At 42.3% G+C, this 19597-nt stretch overlaps 1 protein-coding gene across 10 annotated transcripts in view; it reads left to right on the forward strand.

The window, feature by feature from the left end:
- The window catches only part of gramd1bb (GRAM domain containing 1Bb), a 169669-nt gene that overhangs the window by 96673 nt on the left and 53399 nt on the right, over positions 1-19597 (forward strand). Inside the window, exon 1 of one of the 10 annotated variants that reach the window (XM_036149459.1) lies at positions 6754-7296. The exons of the other annotated variants lie outside the window; for them this stretch is intronic. Within the exon in view, the coding sequence (XP_036005352.1) occupies positions 7274-7296 (23 nt within the window). The 5' untranslated portion in view covers positions 6754-7273. Of the gene's footprint in view, positions 1-6753; positions 7297-19597 lie in introns of those variants that run through there. 10 annotated transcript variants of the gene reach the window in all.

The raw sequence follows: 19597 nt of genomic DNA on the forward strand, positions 1-19597 counted from the left end.
TGATGTGCCAAAAAGAAATTTAGGATTTCCTTATTTGTGAAACCGATACCAAAAAATAACTTTACGAGATGCTCAACATTCCTCATTTTATTTGCAGGGGGAAGGCCTCCCTTTTTTAGAAAGACTTCTTATAACAATACTACTTTATTCCCATAGTTTTATAACTTTATTCTCATAGTATTATGATGTTATTCTCAGAATTTCCCCCCCCAAAAAAACATCCCACCCACCAAAAGGGGGTCGCCATTTCGCCAATCTCTGGCACTGTTATTTTGGGGGTTGCAGACTAAAACGTTTGGGAACCCCTGATCTATCAGGCTGCTTATTTTATGCCTTCTCCTCTCTGGCTTTTGATTGCTGCACAGAGCACTTCTCACTTTCCAGGCAAAAAGATGCATTAATATGCGGCACTTCAACGTTCGTCTGTTTGCGCCGTGATCCTGGAATCCTTTAATTTTTCTCAACTGATTACTAGCAGAACATTTTTTCACCAACAAGCATGTAGTAAATTATTAAACATCTGTATGTGTTCACAGTTAATTTTATCAAAATATTTAGCATTTCTTTTTTTTTTCTTTTTTTTTTTTTTTTTCCCCCAGTGTCCTGTCTAGCAATGTGGCAATAAAAATTGATATCTTAATGCCAAATAGAGCTCGACAGATTTTACTTTCACAAGTGGAGCAAACAGCTTTCGCCATAATGCTCCGCTTGATTTGTGCGTGTAAATAGCTTTATTGTGATTCCTGCAGGGAGAATTTCAAATTATATGGACACTACAATGGGAAAGTAGGAGAGTAAAAGAAAAACAAGAGAAAAAAAAGAGAAAGAAGAGGTGAAAGAAAGAAGAGATAAAAGGAAGAGAATGATAAAACGTCCTCTGTCTGCTCCATCACCTGGAAAGAGACACAAAAAGAACAGCACAACCAACAGACATAAAGCAACAGATACAATCGTGTAACACCTTGATACCATTGCTAAATCATATGTATTATTATTTAAGCTGACATGTGTAATGTGATACCTAAAAAAAAGGTAAAAGAAAGTAAATAAATTATAGCCTTTCTGTATATAAGTGAACATTTAATACCTGGGACCCAGCACCTGTGGGAGATTGTGAGAGTGCACTAGTTTAGGTGAAAATTATCCAGAAGGAAATGGCTTGATAGTGATTGTGGAGAACCGAAGACCCACCTTCCCCGAGCACAGAGGCAGGGGTCAGGGGACCCATAACCCCGGACTCCCAAAGGGGCCCCCAAAGCAGTGCGCCCGAGAGGGGCCTTCACAGGAAATCTGCAACCCCCCCCGAGGAAAGAGGAGAGACGACCCCGAGGAAATCCCCCAGCCACCGCAATGCTGACGCCCCCAAGAGCCGCGGGGACAAGCCCGTGGGCTCCGCCGGCAGCCGGCTGCGCTGAAGTGGTCCTGGCCATGGGCCCTGGGGGCCAGAGGCCCCAGGGGCGCCCCGCCCCCGCGGCAGGGGCCCCGGCCGCCCCCCGGGGGGCCAGGCCCCGCGAAGCCACCGCCGGGAATGGGCCGGCGCCCACCCGGGAACCCGCCCCAAACCCGAGGACCGTCAAGGCGCCAGAGGGTCAAGGCGCCCGCCAACGCAGCGGAGGAGGGCAGGACGTGGGGGGATGGGCTCCGCACCTATCGGAGACTTGAGATGATCTTGGGAGAGGGAGCGCCCCCCCTCCAAGCAACTACCCAGAACCCTCAATGTCTAAATGCGAGAGGGGGTGAAGGGAGCCGCCCGGGGCGAGGCTCACACAACATAAGCCCCCCCCCCCCCAGACGTCTTCCCCCCACCCCCCCAATATCGTGGCCTACATGAATGTGCGTTGTGAAAATGTTTGGAGTGAAAGTGTCTAAAATGCATGATAAAATTGGGGAGAGGGACGTCACCAAAAGGTGGCAACCTCCAGTAACGCCCTCTCCCCAAAGACCTACATGTGTGACGGCGTGATGGAGCAGGCAGAGGGAGGAGTCCGGGGATGGGGAGCAAAGGACTGGGGAGCCAACCCAGGGAGCCAGCTCCCCTACTGACTCCAATAGGCACCCCCGCTCCCCGAAAGCTCCACCCGGAGAAAGGGGCCCCTCCAGCGGCACCACCATAGCCCGGGGGCCGGGGAGAGGCCGCAGGGCCCACCAGCCACCCACCAGGACCAACACCTCTACCTCCCCCAGCCCACCCCCCATGCCTACTGTATTTAACCCCCCCCCCCCCCAAAAAAAAAAAATTTTAATAATAGTAATTATAGTAATAATAATAATAATAATAATATATAATTAAATAAATAAATTAATAAGATGGGGGACCCTGGCCAGCCAGCCCGCACGAGCCACCCCAAACCCCACCCCCCAGGTGAAACCCGCACCGGGAGACTACACGGACCAGGACCGGGACAGGGGGCCGGACACAAGCCCACCACAACGTCCACCAAACCCCCCCTCCCACACACCACCCGTAGATTTAAACCCTCCCCAACACTAACATTCAAACATCTCACCATACATTCGACACTAGACATCCAGGCTGGGTAAGTCACTACTCCCCCTCCCTCCCCTCCCCCCACTAGCAGAATGCCAACCCAAAGAAGGGGAAGAGCATCTGCCCTGAGATGTTAATGACCATGCCCCCCTACCAGCTCAACAGGCCCTGAGGACCCCCAGCGCACCAGAGGCCCCGTGCAGAGGCGGACACCCGGGCGCACGCCGGCCCAGACCCCAAGCGGCACACCCCCCGGAACCGGAACCCCCGAGGCCCTGCCGGGGCCCCCGCCCGAGGGCGGACCCACCCAGGACCCACCCAGCAACAGCACAGCTACCAGGTCAGTAACCCACGTCCGTCCCCGCGTAGCTCCCCAAGAGCGCCGCAAGCGGTGCTGTGGGCCACCCGGGGCAACAGACCCTGGAGTCAGACCGACCAAGCACCCCACTCCAAGTGCCCCCAGAGTCCCAGGAACCCCTCCACCCACCCACTGCGCCCTGCAGGAAGCAACCCACCGCCCCCCATTCCACTAAGTGATAGTGCTAATCAAAGGAGCCCAAAGAGATCGAACAGATGTGGATGCAGATGCTGTCTCAAGATTAATATGATCCAACAAAAGATCTCTATACTGATTGATACTGAGATTCTCCTTTCTTTTCCAATTCATGAGGATAGTTTTCTTTGCGATACATAGTGCAGTGAAAACCATGTAAACTATTTTATTCCCCAGAGGGCTTTCCTCAAAATTACCAAGCAAGCAAACTGATGGGGAAGGTGTAATTTTACAGCTCAAGCACCTTGATAAGTCCTTACATATCTGTGTCCAGAACCTCTGGACTGGTGTGCATAACCATAACGCATGAATATAATTATCAGGATGATTGCCTATGCAGTGTGGACAGATATTAGATTGTGCCAGACCCATCTTGAATAATCTTTGTCCTGTGTAGTGTACTCTGTGAAGGATTTTGTATTGTATTAGTTGTAAGTTGGTGTTACTAGTCAATTTGAAAGTTCTTAGACATATCTGAGCCCATATTTAGCATTTCTAAGTAACATCAGATCGCATCCTGAGCTATTTCTGACATTATCACTCCTCTACTTGCAGCTCTCCATGTCTGAGTCACATGATGTGGTCGCTTTATACTCAGGTAAACTCACACTCCTGCCAGGAGAGTGAGCCAGCAAAGCTGTGATATGTTGCAAGGAACATACTGCGGTCAACTTGCCAACTGGTAATCCCCAACAGAACTTGCATGCCCAGCGTCAGGAGTGCATTTGCCTAACACAAAGGATGAATGTGTCTGTTTAAACTCAATTCATAACGGCTCTATGGTCATTTCCAGGTGTCCTGAGTCGCACATCACCAAAAGTCTGTCTGCTGAAAACAAAAACCAACCTTCCTGAGTCCATCACTGAAAACAGATGGCTGCTTTATTCTTGGAAAAGCCATTTTTGTTTTGTTTATTTATTTATTTTTGTTTATTTTTTTCTTGTATCAAGCAATCACAGCTCTAAGAAAACAGCATCACACCTAGCGACAGGTTGAACCACTCCTCTTTGCTAAGATAAAAATTTATGTTGTCTCTTTACTCAGAGTCGCTCTCAGCAGCTATCTGAATCACTCTGAAGCTGAGACTTCTAAGCAGGAATTTTTAGACTCAGATAGGAGCTCTCTAAGAGGACTCTGAGAATCGTTGTGAATACAGGCACAGATTACTAAGTGCTTTGCTGTTTATATCAGCTACAACACAGCAGAGCACATTCAGCTGAGTGGCCTCTTAAACCAGCCATTTAACCTAAAGAGTTCTTTTGGTGCAAACTGTGTTTGTCATCTCATTACAGCTGAATTTACAGGGGGCCTTTTTAGAAAGGTAATCAGGAAGAATTTCCTTCAGTCTGATCTTAATGACCTGACATTGTAAAGAATGAAAACGGCATTATCCTCGAGACAATAGATAATAGACTAATCGTAACAACGTGAACAGACTCACTTTTGATTAGGATAATTTCCCTTTACATGTGAAAGTGTTAAGGATCTCGCACCCAAGTATACTTTTTTTTATTTCAACATATTTAAGTTATGTCTTGGAACTTCATTTGTAATTCATGACTGTCTGTGTCCCTGGGGTATAAGTATGGTATAACACAGAGGTCCATTTCATGTAAAACGAAAAAAAAAAAGTGGGAAAGACAAAACAACTATAGGCTATATTCGCAAGTCAGATACTGACAATAAAATAGGTTTTCTACAAGAACATGGTCATGTTTAAGATAAGAGAAGAAAATATGTCAGTTCTAAAACAACTGGAACTGTGACAAACAAGGTTGGATGAAGATGGGATTGGATCATCCACTTTTTTAAGGTTGGGCCATTATGGTGCCATTTAACTTTGTTGTGCAATTTCCCAGTGGGTGCACTGCTGTGAGTGTAACATATTTGTAGGATTGTTTGTGATTTGAAGTAATGACATAGAGGTGAGAAGCTCTGATATCAAGTGTCTGTAAAGAAATTTATGAAGTTTACCAAACTTGGATATCCTGAGTTTTTTGTCCAGTATGCATGTTGCATGTTTATAACATCTGTAATCACAAGCCTCATTTGCCTTTTAAAGCCTTTTCTTTCTGTGGATTCTTTTGGGCTCTGAATCAAATATTAGAATTTTTTTTTTAAATATCAATCTTAAAAGTGTAATTATAGAAGTAGATCATTTGTAGTAGGTCTCTACTTTTCAGATCTACACATTGAAGTTTTTGCTAATTCTACAATAGAGCTAAAACTTTGTTTAGTTCAACCTGGCAACAGATTCTCAGTTGGATTCTGGTGAGGACACTAACCAATCAGTGAGTTCTATCTTATCTTCTATATCTAAACTAATGTTTCTCAATCAAATCAGATTTAAAGAGACGGCACCAAAATCATTTGTTTCAAATGCACCTCAGGCATTAAAAATCATGGTATGTCCCATTTAGAGTACAAAATACAAAGAAATGCTTTGTATTGTGTTCTTGTAATTTCCCTCGGGGATTATTAAAGTATTTCTGATTCTGATTCTATTTAACTTGTATAGCTTAAAGAATACTAGTCACCGAGCATAGCATTTAACCAAACCCTCTGGGTTTTTAACTTGGTCCCTTTGGGTTTTGACATTTGTCATTCATTTGTCATTCCACAAAGCAAAGTTCCTGTTTTAGTCTGACCTGCTTCAGTTTGTAGAGGGGGTTCTTGAAAGTTTATTTAATTTACTCCACCTATCTTTTTAGACATAAATAAGGAAGCCCAAGTACCACCACTGATAGTTGTACCCCAGTTTGAAAACCGTAGATCCATCCAAGGTATTCTGGTTATATTTTAGGGTCATTATCTTGCTGGAAGGTGAACACCTCACCCCAGTCTTCAGTCGTTTGCAGCATCTCAAAGGTTTTTCTTCCTGAATTCCTTCCACTCTGACCATCTGTCCTGAAGAAAAACATTGTGTCTGACCATGGAGGTGATGTGTTCAGAGTAAACTACATAGAGGTGAGCTGTATTTACGAAGTAGTTTAACTACTGAACTGGTTGCATTGGTTTTCATTCCGGGGTGTCAGAGTGTAGTGGGCTGAATTCAAATGTACAACATGCCATTACTTATTTTTCTTTCCACTTTACAATTCTATTCTACTTTGTGTTGCTAAAACACGGGGGTGTCACACACAACTTTTAGATGTGTTTCTTCTTTTACACAGACCCCCCCTTCCCTTAATCCCATAATCAGGTCATAAGATGAATTAAGCAGAATTGGCTGAGGAAGTAGTTCAGCAAATCTGATTTTGTTGCGTCAGATCGGGAATAAATGTAAATGTTGCAGGACACTGGCCTGGGGTATGTATACTTTTGCAAGGCACTGCAGATTTTAACTGCAGTGCCTTTAAGGGATGCAACAAATGTCTTCAATAACCAATTGACTTTAACTAGAAATTATGAAGTTGATTGTAAATTGAATAACTTATGAGAGTATTGTGCGTTCCCTCACTCATTGTGTATCACTGGCGTTATGAGGGGTGAGGTGGGGGGGAGGGGTTGTCGGTCATTGCACAGAGTTTCGGATGGAGACTGCTCTCAAGTCTGTCATTCTGGATCAGTCAGGTTTATCTTTGAGAGCAATAGAGAAAAGGGAACCATCTAGGGAAAAGGGCAGAGTGAACAGGAGGGAGGGAAGGAGGGAGGGAGGGAGGAAATCCTGCGCCTGCTCACTGTGAGCACAGCAAGTGCTGCTCTCATCCACTGCGGAGGCTGAGGCTGATACGGACGGAGTGTGAGTGAGAGATACAGGCTCGGAGGGACAGTGTGGAGCACGACCTGGAGGGAAGCACAGTCCGAAAGTATCAAGAACAAGTCATGTTTGCATTCAACCGCAGTCTCTAAACCCTCCTTGCCTTCTGCAGCATGCTGCAGTTTGTGCTGCGAATGTTGCAGTGCGGGTCACCTCCTTTTCTTTTGGGAAAACCAAAGAAGCCCAGGGAGCTGTGAGTTTCTGGCACAAGTGCTGAGCACTGCGGCACCTTGATTCAAGCAGAGGAATGTAGCAGATTGGCCGGACGGAGCTCAGGATCATCTTTCCAGACTTCACTCCTTCACGTCCGTCAAGACTCTGCATGCGATCCTCCCTTCCTCGTCTGTGCCGTCTCCGGGGCTGTGTATGGGAGGTGAGGCGCTGGCAGTCTGTCAGTCATCATGCGGCGGTGTGAACGGGCAGGCCTGTGCCCACAACGCGCTATGGACGTCAGAAAATCCTCACTGTACTAATGAAAGGCTTCAAGCTCGCCTGGTAAGAAAAAGCGGAGCAGAGGCAGATGCGACGTGTTGCTCTGATCGTCCCTTTTAAAGCGCAAGTGTTTTCGTGTGTGGCTTTAAGGCTGTCATGTATGCAAAGCACAACTGAGCCAGGGGCTGTCACTGTTCTCTGCCGAATGTTTATCTGCTGCTGCATATTCTTTAAACGACGGTCAGGTTTGCTTGTGTTTTCATTATTCAATGTTCCAGAGAACATAGCAGCGTGTAACGAGGGCTAGATTAGGACCAGTGGGCTGTGACCAGGCTGTGCACATCTAGTGTGAGCTCCATGTAGCGTGCCTTTTTCCACTGTGACTCCAGCGACCCCGCGCCGCTCCCCTCTGGCTGGCTCTGTGTGAGCAGAGCAGCTGAGGAAAAGCGCTCACGTGGCCGCCTGGAAAAGAGCTGGCACATGCTCTGTCTGTCTCTCCGCGGCGTTCCCGCTCGCATGCTTCCCGGCCTCTTCATCGTGTCACACGGACACAGAAACCCACCACCAGGTGGACTTTGTTTCACTTTCTTTTTTTGAACCTGCTTTGCCAAAGTGCTCCATCATCCCTGCTTTTATCTTCTCTGTTCCCCCCCTCCTGCGTTTTCCTCCTGCTCCTCCTCCTTCTCTAGCTTGGTATTTTTAGAGGCGAATTATAGAGCACTGCAATGAAAAAAAAAAAAGGGAAAAAAAATATATGGGGAGCAGTTTCGGCAACGTGCGTCCTGCTTCCTTCCTTCCATTTCAATTTGATGAGGACCTCTTCTTTCCCCACAGGAGCTCCGGTTTTCCCTGAGGCCCCTGTCTCTCTTTTATTATATCTCTATATATGTCTGTGTCCTTCTTAATTTGATCCATCTGCTGTCTCCACTTTTATTATCTAACATGTGTTAGGAGTGAAACTAATCCTGCAGTTACCGTTCTACAGATAGCAGGCAGGAGTGTTGGATGTTCTTTCATAGGATGAATTCGATGACCGGTGCAAAGTGTAGGTTAGTTAGAGAGTGTATCTTCCTTATTATAAGCACTGGTCTCGTGCCCCCAATGTGCCTTAATTACTCTGTAGTGTAGAAACACTGTTAAAGCTTAGTTTGTCCTCGGTTAATCTGTTTTCAGCACACTGACGACTACAGGTTACTTTATACTCACCAGCCATCTGCTGGCATCAGATGGTCCTCTACATGGAAGGCACTTGCCTTACTGACGAGCTGCATATGGAGGTGTAAATGATGTTTAATGTATAAATAATTTAAAAAAACTCCCTGGGAATATATTCCTTTATAAATCAATACATTTACTTAATTCAGGCATACAATTGTATTTCCACTATATGTTATCTTGTTATAGGCAAAAACGTTATTTCTATAATATATTTAGAAGTTAGAAGTAATCTGTATTGATGTCATTAAAATTAGGAGAAAGACCAAGCTGGTGTGTAAGCTACCGACGGCTGCTCTGTCAGGTGAGGCACTGAATGTTTGTATTTTATATGGAAGGTGTGAGCTTGAATTGTCAGCCAATAATGTTTGTTGGCAATGGCCATCTGAGTGTTGACAACAAAATGTTCACATTAGCTGCAGCTTCATAATGACGACCACATAGTTATCTCTTTAACTGAACACAGTATTCAATGACCTTGGATGAAAATCAACGTAGCTCACCTCCAGCATCCTTTTCTCACTATTAAGTTACCGACCTGACCACAAAACACTTCCCACACCTATGTTGTTAATCCAGAAGGTTGACGTCCCCCCCCCCCCCCCCCCCCCCCCCCCCATTCACTGTCACACTGCATCTTGCTATGTTATAGGTTGTAAAAAATCTTGGAGTATTAAAAAGTTGTGACTTTACTTTGACGTGAGGTATACATATATATATGAGAGAGAGAGAGACAGAGAGAGAGAGAGAGAGAGAGAGAGAGAGAATGTTATATTTATTAATATTCTTATTTTACTGTTTTGTAACTAAGACATTGATAACCAGTATTGTAACTATAATAATTAGGATTGTGTTTGTACAATATAACATCATCATATGTTGTTGTTATAGTTGTTTTGATCTCTTTAGCCAGATATGCTTGATAAGTCAGACAATATGTGTGATTATGTTGGCAGTCAGGATTTAAATCGGCAGGCTGTTATTATAACAACGCAGAAGTAGCCGACAATTTTTAACTCTTTATCCTTTAATAGATGTACACAGTGGAGGGCCAAATGTGCCAAAAGCCAATAAATAAGTCAATAAGTAATGAGAATGATTAACTGTAAATGCATTAAATATATAATGTATTGTTAATTCAAAATTCAAAACAGAAGCATGTCACTTTTAGCCACTAGGGGATTACAGTCTTAGTTCCCCTGAAGGCCAGGGGCAACACTGTCACAGAATTAAACTAGTTTAAAAAAAAAAAAAAAAAGAATTAAACAAGTCTCCTTCCGTCTTTTGGAATCTGATAGCTGACCGCTTTAGACCAGCAGATTGAGAAATAATGGAGTTACTTGTAAAGACAAGGCCATATTCCCCTCTCTAGATTAAATCCTACATCAGAGAACAAGAAATATGTTTGATCAGGTTAATATCATATCTGTTTTGTTGTTACAGCAGTGTTAGCTCAGAGTGCCGTAGCCTAGAACGGGTCACGTGACCCATTTAGCAACGGAGCTGCACCTCTTAAGTTACATAAGCGAGTTTCTGAGAAGGGCAGCCCACGCAGAGCATCGATACGCACCAAGTGCTGTATATTGACCTGAAAAATCATTCAATATATCTCAAAATAAGCTAATACGTGGGTCAAAACTTACACGGTGCTGCTTTAAATTAATGTTATTTGCATATCTAATTCCTACAGTTTTCATGTATTCCATGGCAGCTGTGCTTTAGTTTACGCATTATTACGCAACATCTTGAGAAAATGATGTGTCAGTGTTTCTCAATGGTGCTCCTGACCAAAGTGAACAGAAACAGGCTCCCAGAATTCTGATGACATTTATTTCATACATACTAATGTAAATGATGATTGTCATCTCAGCTGCAAGTTGAGACGGCAACTTAAATGTAGTTTTATCAGTAAAGATATTTACACAGCTGTGATGCAGGAGAACGTTTTGCTTGTTATTTCTGCATTATTTAAGTTTTGAGACGGCAAGAAAAAAAGAGGAAGAAAAGAGACCATCTTGCACATGTTTGTGTGTGTGACAGCAAGGGCAGCGGGGAGATTTGTAAGGATTTGGCAAGGGTCCCAGTGTATGGATATTTGCTCTTGGTATGACATTTGGTGTGACTTAAATCTCCACTAACACACACAGGCACAAGCGCGCTCAGACACAGATGTGCATTCACAGCCAGCAGCTGCAGCTGTAGCAACACCAAGGCCCTGACTGCAGGCTTGAGGCAGAGATTTCTGGCGGCACGTGGCACGGTGCACTGGCCCCTTGTTACTGCTGGACAGTTCAACATACGGACTAAGCAAGCGTGCGTCACATGACTGCATGCATCCTAACCTCTTAATGAATTATTACCAGTGTTTTCATGGTTAGAGAACAGTGCAGGAGCGGGACTGCATGGGGAGTTGGGGTCTTCCATCAATCGTGTTGTGGCACTTTGAGGATGCTAGTCAATGCAGACAAACAGACACACACACTTGCAGAGTCAAAGAACCCTAGGGTTTCATGTTATGCTGTCTTAATAGGATTCCAGCAAGATTCCTGTGCACAGTCCAACCACACATCCAAGTGAAAACCCCGCATTGAGCCACTAATGTCTCTCTGGGCTATTTTAAGCACAATTTGAAATTGTAGCTCCCAGGCCTCTGCAGCATGAATAATAATTTTCCTATCTGAATGACATTAAAGAGTCGGACGCTAAAAAAACGTACTTTAATTTGAACTACTGGCTGTTTAGTAGGTCCTTGCAGAAGCTACAAAAGAATTGGCAGGTTTGAACCCAACTGCAGCCTTAGATATATAAAATATGTAAGACTTAAATTCACAGCGGGTTCTCTGCAGTCCGGAGAAACTGCGCCATTGTTTACCTCATGGCCTCGCCATATTATCTCTCTTGTCTCCGCTTTTGTTTTATGCTGTTTTTTTTAGTTCTTGTTTTTTTTTTTTTTTTTTTTTTTTCTTACTGCGTCCTTCCCACAAGTCATTTGTCATCACCGATTACACTCTGTGCTGTTCCCCACTGGACTCTTCTGGCTACATTCAGTGTAACACGCTTTTTTTATTATTTCTTTCTCTCTCATCTGCAGTGTGACTGGAAATAACATACCACGCATACCTGTAATTTGCACAGATCCATATAATCAGTGAAAATTCTCACATTCTCACAGCGCATCATAATATTCAAAGAATGAGGCTCAAAGAAATATCATGGGTTGTTGACGCCTAAAAGGACTACATATGTTTGTCCTATCCATTACAAACAATATGTATGATATCACACACTGTGGTTTTTTTGCCATTTTTATTTTGTCATCATGTAAAACAAAAAGCCATAATAACAAAGGCTAAAGATTATTCCATACATCTAGCATCTGCAAAGACTTTGTGAACTTGTACCTGCCTATTAGGGTCAGCTGGTGCTTTTCACAGGTATCTTCATGTAGGCCAGATCTTTGCAACCGTGCAGACTGTGTACACCAACGGCGGCATTAAAATTCACAATCAAAAGTTGGCACTGATGGCACAACAGAAAAAGACAACTGCAAGTCAGATCACCAGCAGAAAAAGAAAACACGGTGCAGAAAAATCTACTTTTACCCCATGTGGACCATTTATCGGTCACAAACAACAAAGGTAAAGGACTTTATTTGCAGGTTTTGTCTCATTAACAATACAGCATAAAGGGGAAGAGCATAACCCAAAGTGGGATCATTGGGCATTGATGGTCATGGGATCGTTGTCAAGCACAGCAACACTGGCTTACATTTGCAGATAACATTTTTGGACGTGCTCCCAAATCCTTTAGCGTTGCCATTTATATCCTCCTCTGCTGCACAATCTATACATACAAGGACAGTTTAGCAGTGATGCTGTCATAAATACCCTGATGATAGCTTTGCACAGACTGATTGTATTGTATGCTAGCACCCAGTGTGCAGCATTACAGATTTACTCACTTCACCATAACGAACGCTGAGAGCGGCTGCAGTTGATGCACAAGGGCCAACTTTTTGATTCATTCAGCAGATTACTTCCCTACATGGAGGCAGGTTACTGACAGTGTGCGGGCATTTCACACCAGCTCTAGATCCTTAACTATGAAAGTGGAAATAAAAAGAGACTGTGACTCTTCACAAGACAAGTCATAAAAGCCGTCCTGATAGTAGAACACTGAGCTTTACACCCTTCTTTCCAATACACACACTATAGAAAATGTAACAGCATCCAAAGCAAAGCATACGGTTCATAAATGTGACAATACTTAATGTTTCATCGTATTTGCTTTTTATTCTAATTTCCCCATGTTTAGATTCATGTAAAAAACTATGAGAGTTACAGACAGGACAAAATGCATGACAAGATAAGAATGTGGGCAACAGCTTTGCATTGTCCAGAGGAGCCACTGGCATTTGTGGCCAAAGAGGCATTTGAGATAAACTATTGCAAACTGTAAATGTGGATTTTTGAATTTAAATAATCCAGATACTTTTTCATGAACAAAGCTAATGTTAGATATATAGGAAAACACCAAGTTGTTTTTTTTTTGCTGTTGTAATATTCTTTACTTGTACAGTATACATTCAGGTAGCACCTGAATGCACCTCTGTGATGACAGTTTTCATGCTGGAAATTGCATTAAGCTTTTAGAGGAACAAATACTGCCTTCAAAACCAGTTCTTTTCCAAGGACACCCATGCATTTTTCAAGAAGACAATGTGAAACCGCAGGCAGCGCACGTTACAAAGGCCTGGCTGAGGGCGAAAAGGTGCAACTCTTCTACCTGTCTAGTTCTGACCTGCCGTCATGCTATTTGTGTGCATAATTTCAAAGCAATAGAAAATTTAATTTCTGTGCACACTTGCAAAATAATTGAAAATGTAACATCTGTAAAGCTAAACTAAGCCAGATTTTCGAAAAAGAAAAATTTCAGAGTGATAGTTGGCTTTTACAACCATGCTCTGCAATGTATTACAGGATTAAAATTAGTTCAAAATTGAGTTCATGCTTTCTTCTATGATATTAAAGTCTAAGTAAATATAAATATATCATTGCGGTCTTTGTGTAATTTCACTTGGTTTCCATTGTCATCACCTTGGTAACTTTTTCTATTTCAGAATGGTTAAAGGATGTCTGCAGTTTCAGTAACTGAGCCTCAGTAAGGATTCATTTGAAACCGATTATTAAACCTCAGTAATGTCACGCTGTGAGAGGCAATGTTTGCTCTTCTTGTTTTGTTTGCTTCTGTTCTAATGGACTGGAAACTGCATTTGTGGACACTTATGTGCGCAACTCTGCAAAGAATGTACGATTCTCACGATAACCTTCCATCAACTTGTTTGATCAAAACAATAGAGCCATTTTCCTATTTAGTAAAAAGCACTCAGGACCTGCTACCTTTCCCTTTAATAAATCCCTGGCGTTGCAGTACACATTAGAAAGAGAGCTTTTTGTTTACAAAAGTCCATTCAGTCTGTGTCAGCCAAACCCTGTGGACTTCCGGCTGTGTAGTAATATTTTAATTTACAATTAGAAGCACTGTTCGCATCAGGTGAACCGACGTGGAAAGTATTTTGGCCTTTGCCCAACTATTTTAGTTTTTTAATCTTTTCTCCTCACACTCCATCAGCCCACTGTGTTGTCCCCTTACACCTGTGTGTCCACTGCAGATGGCAGCGGCTGTGCCCCCGTCCCATGGGACTAAATGTCCCACAGTTGCTCAAAGCTGCTGCCAGTTTCCTGTTCCCTCCTGCTCCCTGCCTCGATCCTTTAAATCCCCTCACCGCATTGCTGTTGCTTTTGAATTTTAATCAGTGTGTTAAATTATAGCTGCTTTAAAAAAAAAAAAAACTGGTTTTGGCAGCCTTAGGCAGTAGGTCACAACTTCCAGTGTGAGTCCAAAAATTGTCACAGGTTTGACAGTGTCAGGTCACCTCAGACAGAGGATGAGTATTTTAATTTAGCTTGCACCTGTGAGAGTAGATCTAAATAGATGTAATTAACGCCTTGACATACTTTACCTCCAATCTCTAGTTCTCCGTTCGCCAAGTAGTTATTTTATATATATATATATATATATATATATATATTCCTACAAATGGTTACTCAGCAAAGTATGCTTAAACTCTGCTGCTTTGTAGATGACTAATCATGTGTGGGGATGTTTTATGCAGCAGCAAACAAACACACAAACACACTCCTCCAGCTCTGTCGTTCTCCCTCTAGTTGAAAACAGTTTGGGTGCACATGAATGGCTTGACATGCTGCCATGGTAACTGCACGGCCGGCGCCGTCAGCCTGACAGACGTTTCCGACCCAGCCAGGCGTCGCCACAATAGTGTTGCTGCGGCAACGCTGTAAACAACGTACCGTTTTCCTAAAAAGATGTGATAAAAGGCTAAGTCGTTAGGTTCTTTATCGTTGTGATTGTGATCCGCTCACATCTACACAAGGTCGAGTTGGTAAAAGGTCTCCGGTGGCTGCCTTAAAACTCTGCCGATCTGCTTGTACTTTACGTTGGCTTGCAAAAGTATTGGCATGCCTTGCTTTTTCACCTCGTGTCAAAGTATATCTACACACTTAAAGGTATTGTATTGGAATCTTATGGGATAAACCAGCATAAAGTAGGGCACAATTGTGACGTGAAAGCAAAATAAACTGTATTTCAAAGACTTTTTTTAAATCTACAAAGTGTTACACGCTTGTGAATATAAACTATTTTATATTGGTAAATGGTTAGTTGCAGGAACATCTGAGAAATATCCTAGGGACAAAATTCCCAAACACAAACCAAGCCGTGAGGTGTATGCAGTTCAGTGCAGTGAGAAATGGTCCTTGGGACAAGACTGAGCTCAGGAACCTCCTTTAAATCAGAATCAGAAATACTTTAATAATCCCAGAGGGAAATTATTTTCGTTACATGCTCCAGATATACAAATATATATATATATATATATATATATATATATATATATATATATATATATATATATATATATATATATATATATATTAGTATTTACAAACTCAAAGAATGAATTCAAAAGTAGTGTAAAGAGCACTTTTATTTTAATGTTCTGTTGCCATATGAACAAAAGTGTTGTAACATTTGTAGCACTTATCAGTAACACATATTTAGTGTAAAGCTCAACTTAAACATGTAAAACAAAAAATAGCAATAATAATAAATTAAAGCTTATTGCCACTGACAGGGAATTCTCTTTATGGGGAAAAATCTACCAAAAAGAGACAATTTCTGAGGTAACAGCAGGGAGCAGCATTACCATTTTATGTTCAATACCAAAGTTTAACTTGGCAGTGGTTACAACTAACTTGTTTCTGTCATATTCGATGCTGGAAGAACTTTAAACTGAAATGCTTGCTAACTCGATATGCTTGCGTTGCTTGCGTTTATTTGACGTTAACACGCGGTTTTTTGTTGTTGCTTTCTCGCGTGCATATAGTGAATGGCAGGGGAAAAATAGGCAAAAATACATGGATACTTTGAAACGCGAAGCGACTTCACCAACGGCGTCTAAGCAGACCCCCCCGCTCCGCTCCGCACAAAACTTGTTCCGTTCGCTAACTCACAGCCTCGCCTAAGAAAATTCCTGTGGGAAACACCGCCTTCCGCATGTCGGCTTTGTTTTTTTCCGGCCAGCACCTTTCTTACTCTGAATCCGAGGCTTGGCTGACAGCGAGGTTATTGGCGCATTATCGCCACCTACTGTTCTAATTCAAACCCCTACACCGCAGCAACAGACCTTCACAAAATAAAAGCATGTGAGCAACATGCGTTAACGGGTGTTAAAGAAAATATCGCCGTTAATAGTCTAATGAGTTAACGCGAAATTAACGCGTTAACTTGCCCAGCCCTAATATATATATATATATATATATATATATATATATATATATATATATATATATATATATATATATATCCCTTAATTTTCCAAGGTGTGCAACAGTTTCCAAGAAGAAAAAACAAAGCTACCGTATTTTTGGACCATAAGGCGCACCGGAAATATAAGACGCACTTGGAATTAACGTGTCTATGTGTGTCTTTGTCCACACATAGACACGTTATAAGGCGCACCGGATTACAGGGCACACTAAGTATTCTTCCCAAATGTGTAATATCACTCCGCCCGTTCACATACACAGCTCTCTCCATAGAGGGAGAGCTATCCATCTCTGTCGGGTGAACAGAGTAGTCCTCCTGACAGTAGTGCGTCTCCTGATTGCCCACTCTTCCACTCCCTCAGTGCCACAGTTATGTGTTTAGGTTCCAAAACATGATTTTACATGAATCAGTACTCTGTAGTACCGACGGGAATCGGTCAGTCCTATAGAATTGCCAAATTTGGTTCCCAGGCCTTCTTTAATTTGACAAATCCCATCAAATGGAGAGTGAAGCATTTTGAACTACAAGAACCAACGTCCAGTTGTTTTGTTTTTTAACCTTTTTTGGATAAGTTTCTTGAATCTTGTTTTGCGGCAATTAGAGCTGCAAGTCAGCTGTATGTTTGTAGCAGCATTGTACTGTATATGCACAGACTAACAATGTTTTTTTTTTTCGGGCAAAATAACTCAAGCTCAGTCAAATTTGACAAGAGCATTTGTGGACATCACTCTTCAAGACTTGTCGCAGATCCAAAAATGCAATTTTTCTCTGGACTTTGGAAATTTGTATCACTTAAATGTCCTTTGATCCAAACCTGTCTATTGCAGCTCGGGCTGTATGCATCAACATCAACTTGGACCAGCTTCCCTGTCCCTCCTAAAGAAAAGCATTCCCACTCTATGGCACCACCTCCCCTCTGTGTCATTGTGGGGACAGTGTGTTTGTCAGCATTAGTGTTCTGCCATACATTGTGGGCTTTATGTGAACCAAAAAGTCACATTTTGACCTCATTTGACCAGAGCACCTTCTTCCACATGACCTGAAAGATCTGGTGTGTTCAATTGGTCTTTATTGAAGTAAAGGGTAGTACATAAAGAAGCATAACACATTTTTCACATTTGTATAAATAATAATAATAATAAGCTATAATTTTTCTCTCACTACACAAATATGCAGTACCTTGTATAGATCTATCTTGTAAAACCCTGATAAAATAAACTGAGATTGGTGGTTGTAATTGGTGGTTGTAACTTTTCAAGAAAGTTCAAGGCATACCAGTACTAGTGCAGGCACTGTACATACCAGGCGTATGAAGCTGTGGTCAGTTTGACCATTAACGTGTCCCCCTTGTGCAACAACAGTGAGAATGGAGGACCCCTAAGTAGGTCACTTGCTTGTTTGAGGCTGCGCAGGCTTATCTGGGCACACAGTGGTCCGGCTCAGTGGACCAGCTCTCTTTGTTGCACAGAACAAGTTTGCTGAGGGCTCCCACAGAAGCAGCCAGCATCTTCGTGGTCCTGGGGTCAAGAGCAGCACAGCTAACAGTCCTATTTAAAGATCTAAAGAGGTGATTACTATTTGCTATAATCACTATGTTTGAATGAATGCGCATTTGAGATCAGCTGTGAGTTACCTTTCCTGGCATGTTTGGTTAACCATGGTGTTGCTGGTTTCTTAGCCATTTTTTTTAAACTGGCGATATTTGAGCAGAAGTCAATGTCTTATGGCAACTTTCTGAGTAGTGTAAGTAACGGTTCCTGTCATTTTGATGTGCATTAAGTTCATTGATTCATAACTGATATGTTTGTTTCATGCTTGCATCTGTTAACCTAAATTATTTGTGTGCACGTTTATAAAGCTTACTTCAACAAGTAACAGAATCTTGCAAGTTAACAAAGTTTGGTGCAGCATATCGTTCAGAACTATTTTTAAATTAGCCAATAATGTCTATAAATCCTTAAATTATGTAACAGGTGTGTTGACAGAGAATCAGAATCAGTTTTATTGGCCATGATGGTGTGCATAAACAAGGAATTTGACTTCAGTTTGAAGCTTTCACACTGTATAGGCGTGAAGGATAAACAGAAACTTTAGAGGAAACTGGAGACTTGTGTAATCTGCAAGCTTCAGGAGTTTTCACAAACGGGTCCACTGAGGTGTTGTCATTTTTTTTAAATAGGGGGGAGTGGCTGTGTGGAAATAAATATGTTTGCGTTGACTGGGTGTGTGTAGCAAGGTTTTTCACCTTGAGGTGCAAAGTGTTAAAGGGGACATGTCATGCTTTTAAGTTCTTCCTTTACACATTGAAATCATTCAGTTGTGGCCTATATAAAGTGGAACTGCAATGCTTTGGTCTGAATTTCTTGTTAATGTTGCCCCACAGCTCCTCTTTTATCCCTGTTTTGAGGTGCGCCTGAGAGCAACTCGTTTTTGGGCTGTCTCTTGTAAAGGAGGCACTTCACAGCCGCTCCGCCCCACCTCATGGTGGCAGCGCGTTCTACTCAACCCCGTTCAGGCAAATGTTCGGCCATTTTTGCAGTATGGTAAATTCACTGTACTTGTATAGTGCTTTATCAAGTTCAAAGCACTCCAAAGCTGACAGTGGTAAGCTAAATTTTGTAGCCACAGCTAATTTGGAGGTAACTGACAGAAGCGAGTATGCCATGCATCGGCGCCACTGGGCCCTCTGACCACCGTCAACAGGGAAGGCAGATGAAGTGTCTTGCCGAAGGACACAACTGAGACTGTCAGGTTTTGTTGAATGCTATGTTGTTACTGTTTATTCTGTGACTGAAAACAGCATAGCCATGCAAATTACTGGCATACATATAAGGGTGACCTTGTTTAGCAGCTTCCCAACAAGTACTGTGACGTAATTGTTCAAAAAAACGTAATAGGGAAGAGGGAAAACTGAACAGGTTGAAAAATATGACCCAAACAGAATATGAAGACATCTATGAAGCTCCTGGAAAGACTAAATTCAAACTTTCTGCATTCCTAGAGACTCCAACTACACAACATAATGTATTGAAGGGCTGAAACCTTTACTTTAAAAGTCACAAGAATGGTAGAAAAAAAAAGAATAACCTCAATATTAATAACTAGCAAAATAAATTTAGTAATATCCAAAGCCTAAAATAGCAAAAGCATATATGGTCAATGCTACAATCGTCTTTCTAATTGCTACAGTTACTTACACAGTTATTGGTACCCTAGGTAGATATGTGTAAAAAAAATAAAT

This window comes from Fundulus heteroclitus, chromosome 18, assembly GCF_011125445.2.
Source record: "Fundulus heteroclitus isolate FHET01 chromosome 18, MU-UCD_Fhet_4.1, whole genome shotgun sequence".
Taxonomy (NCBI): Eukaryota; Metazoa; Chordata; class Actinopteri; order Cyprinodontiformes; family Fundulidae; genus Fundulus; species Fundulus heteroclitus.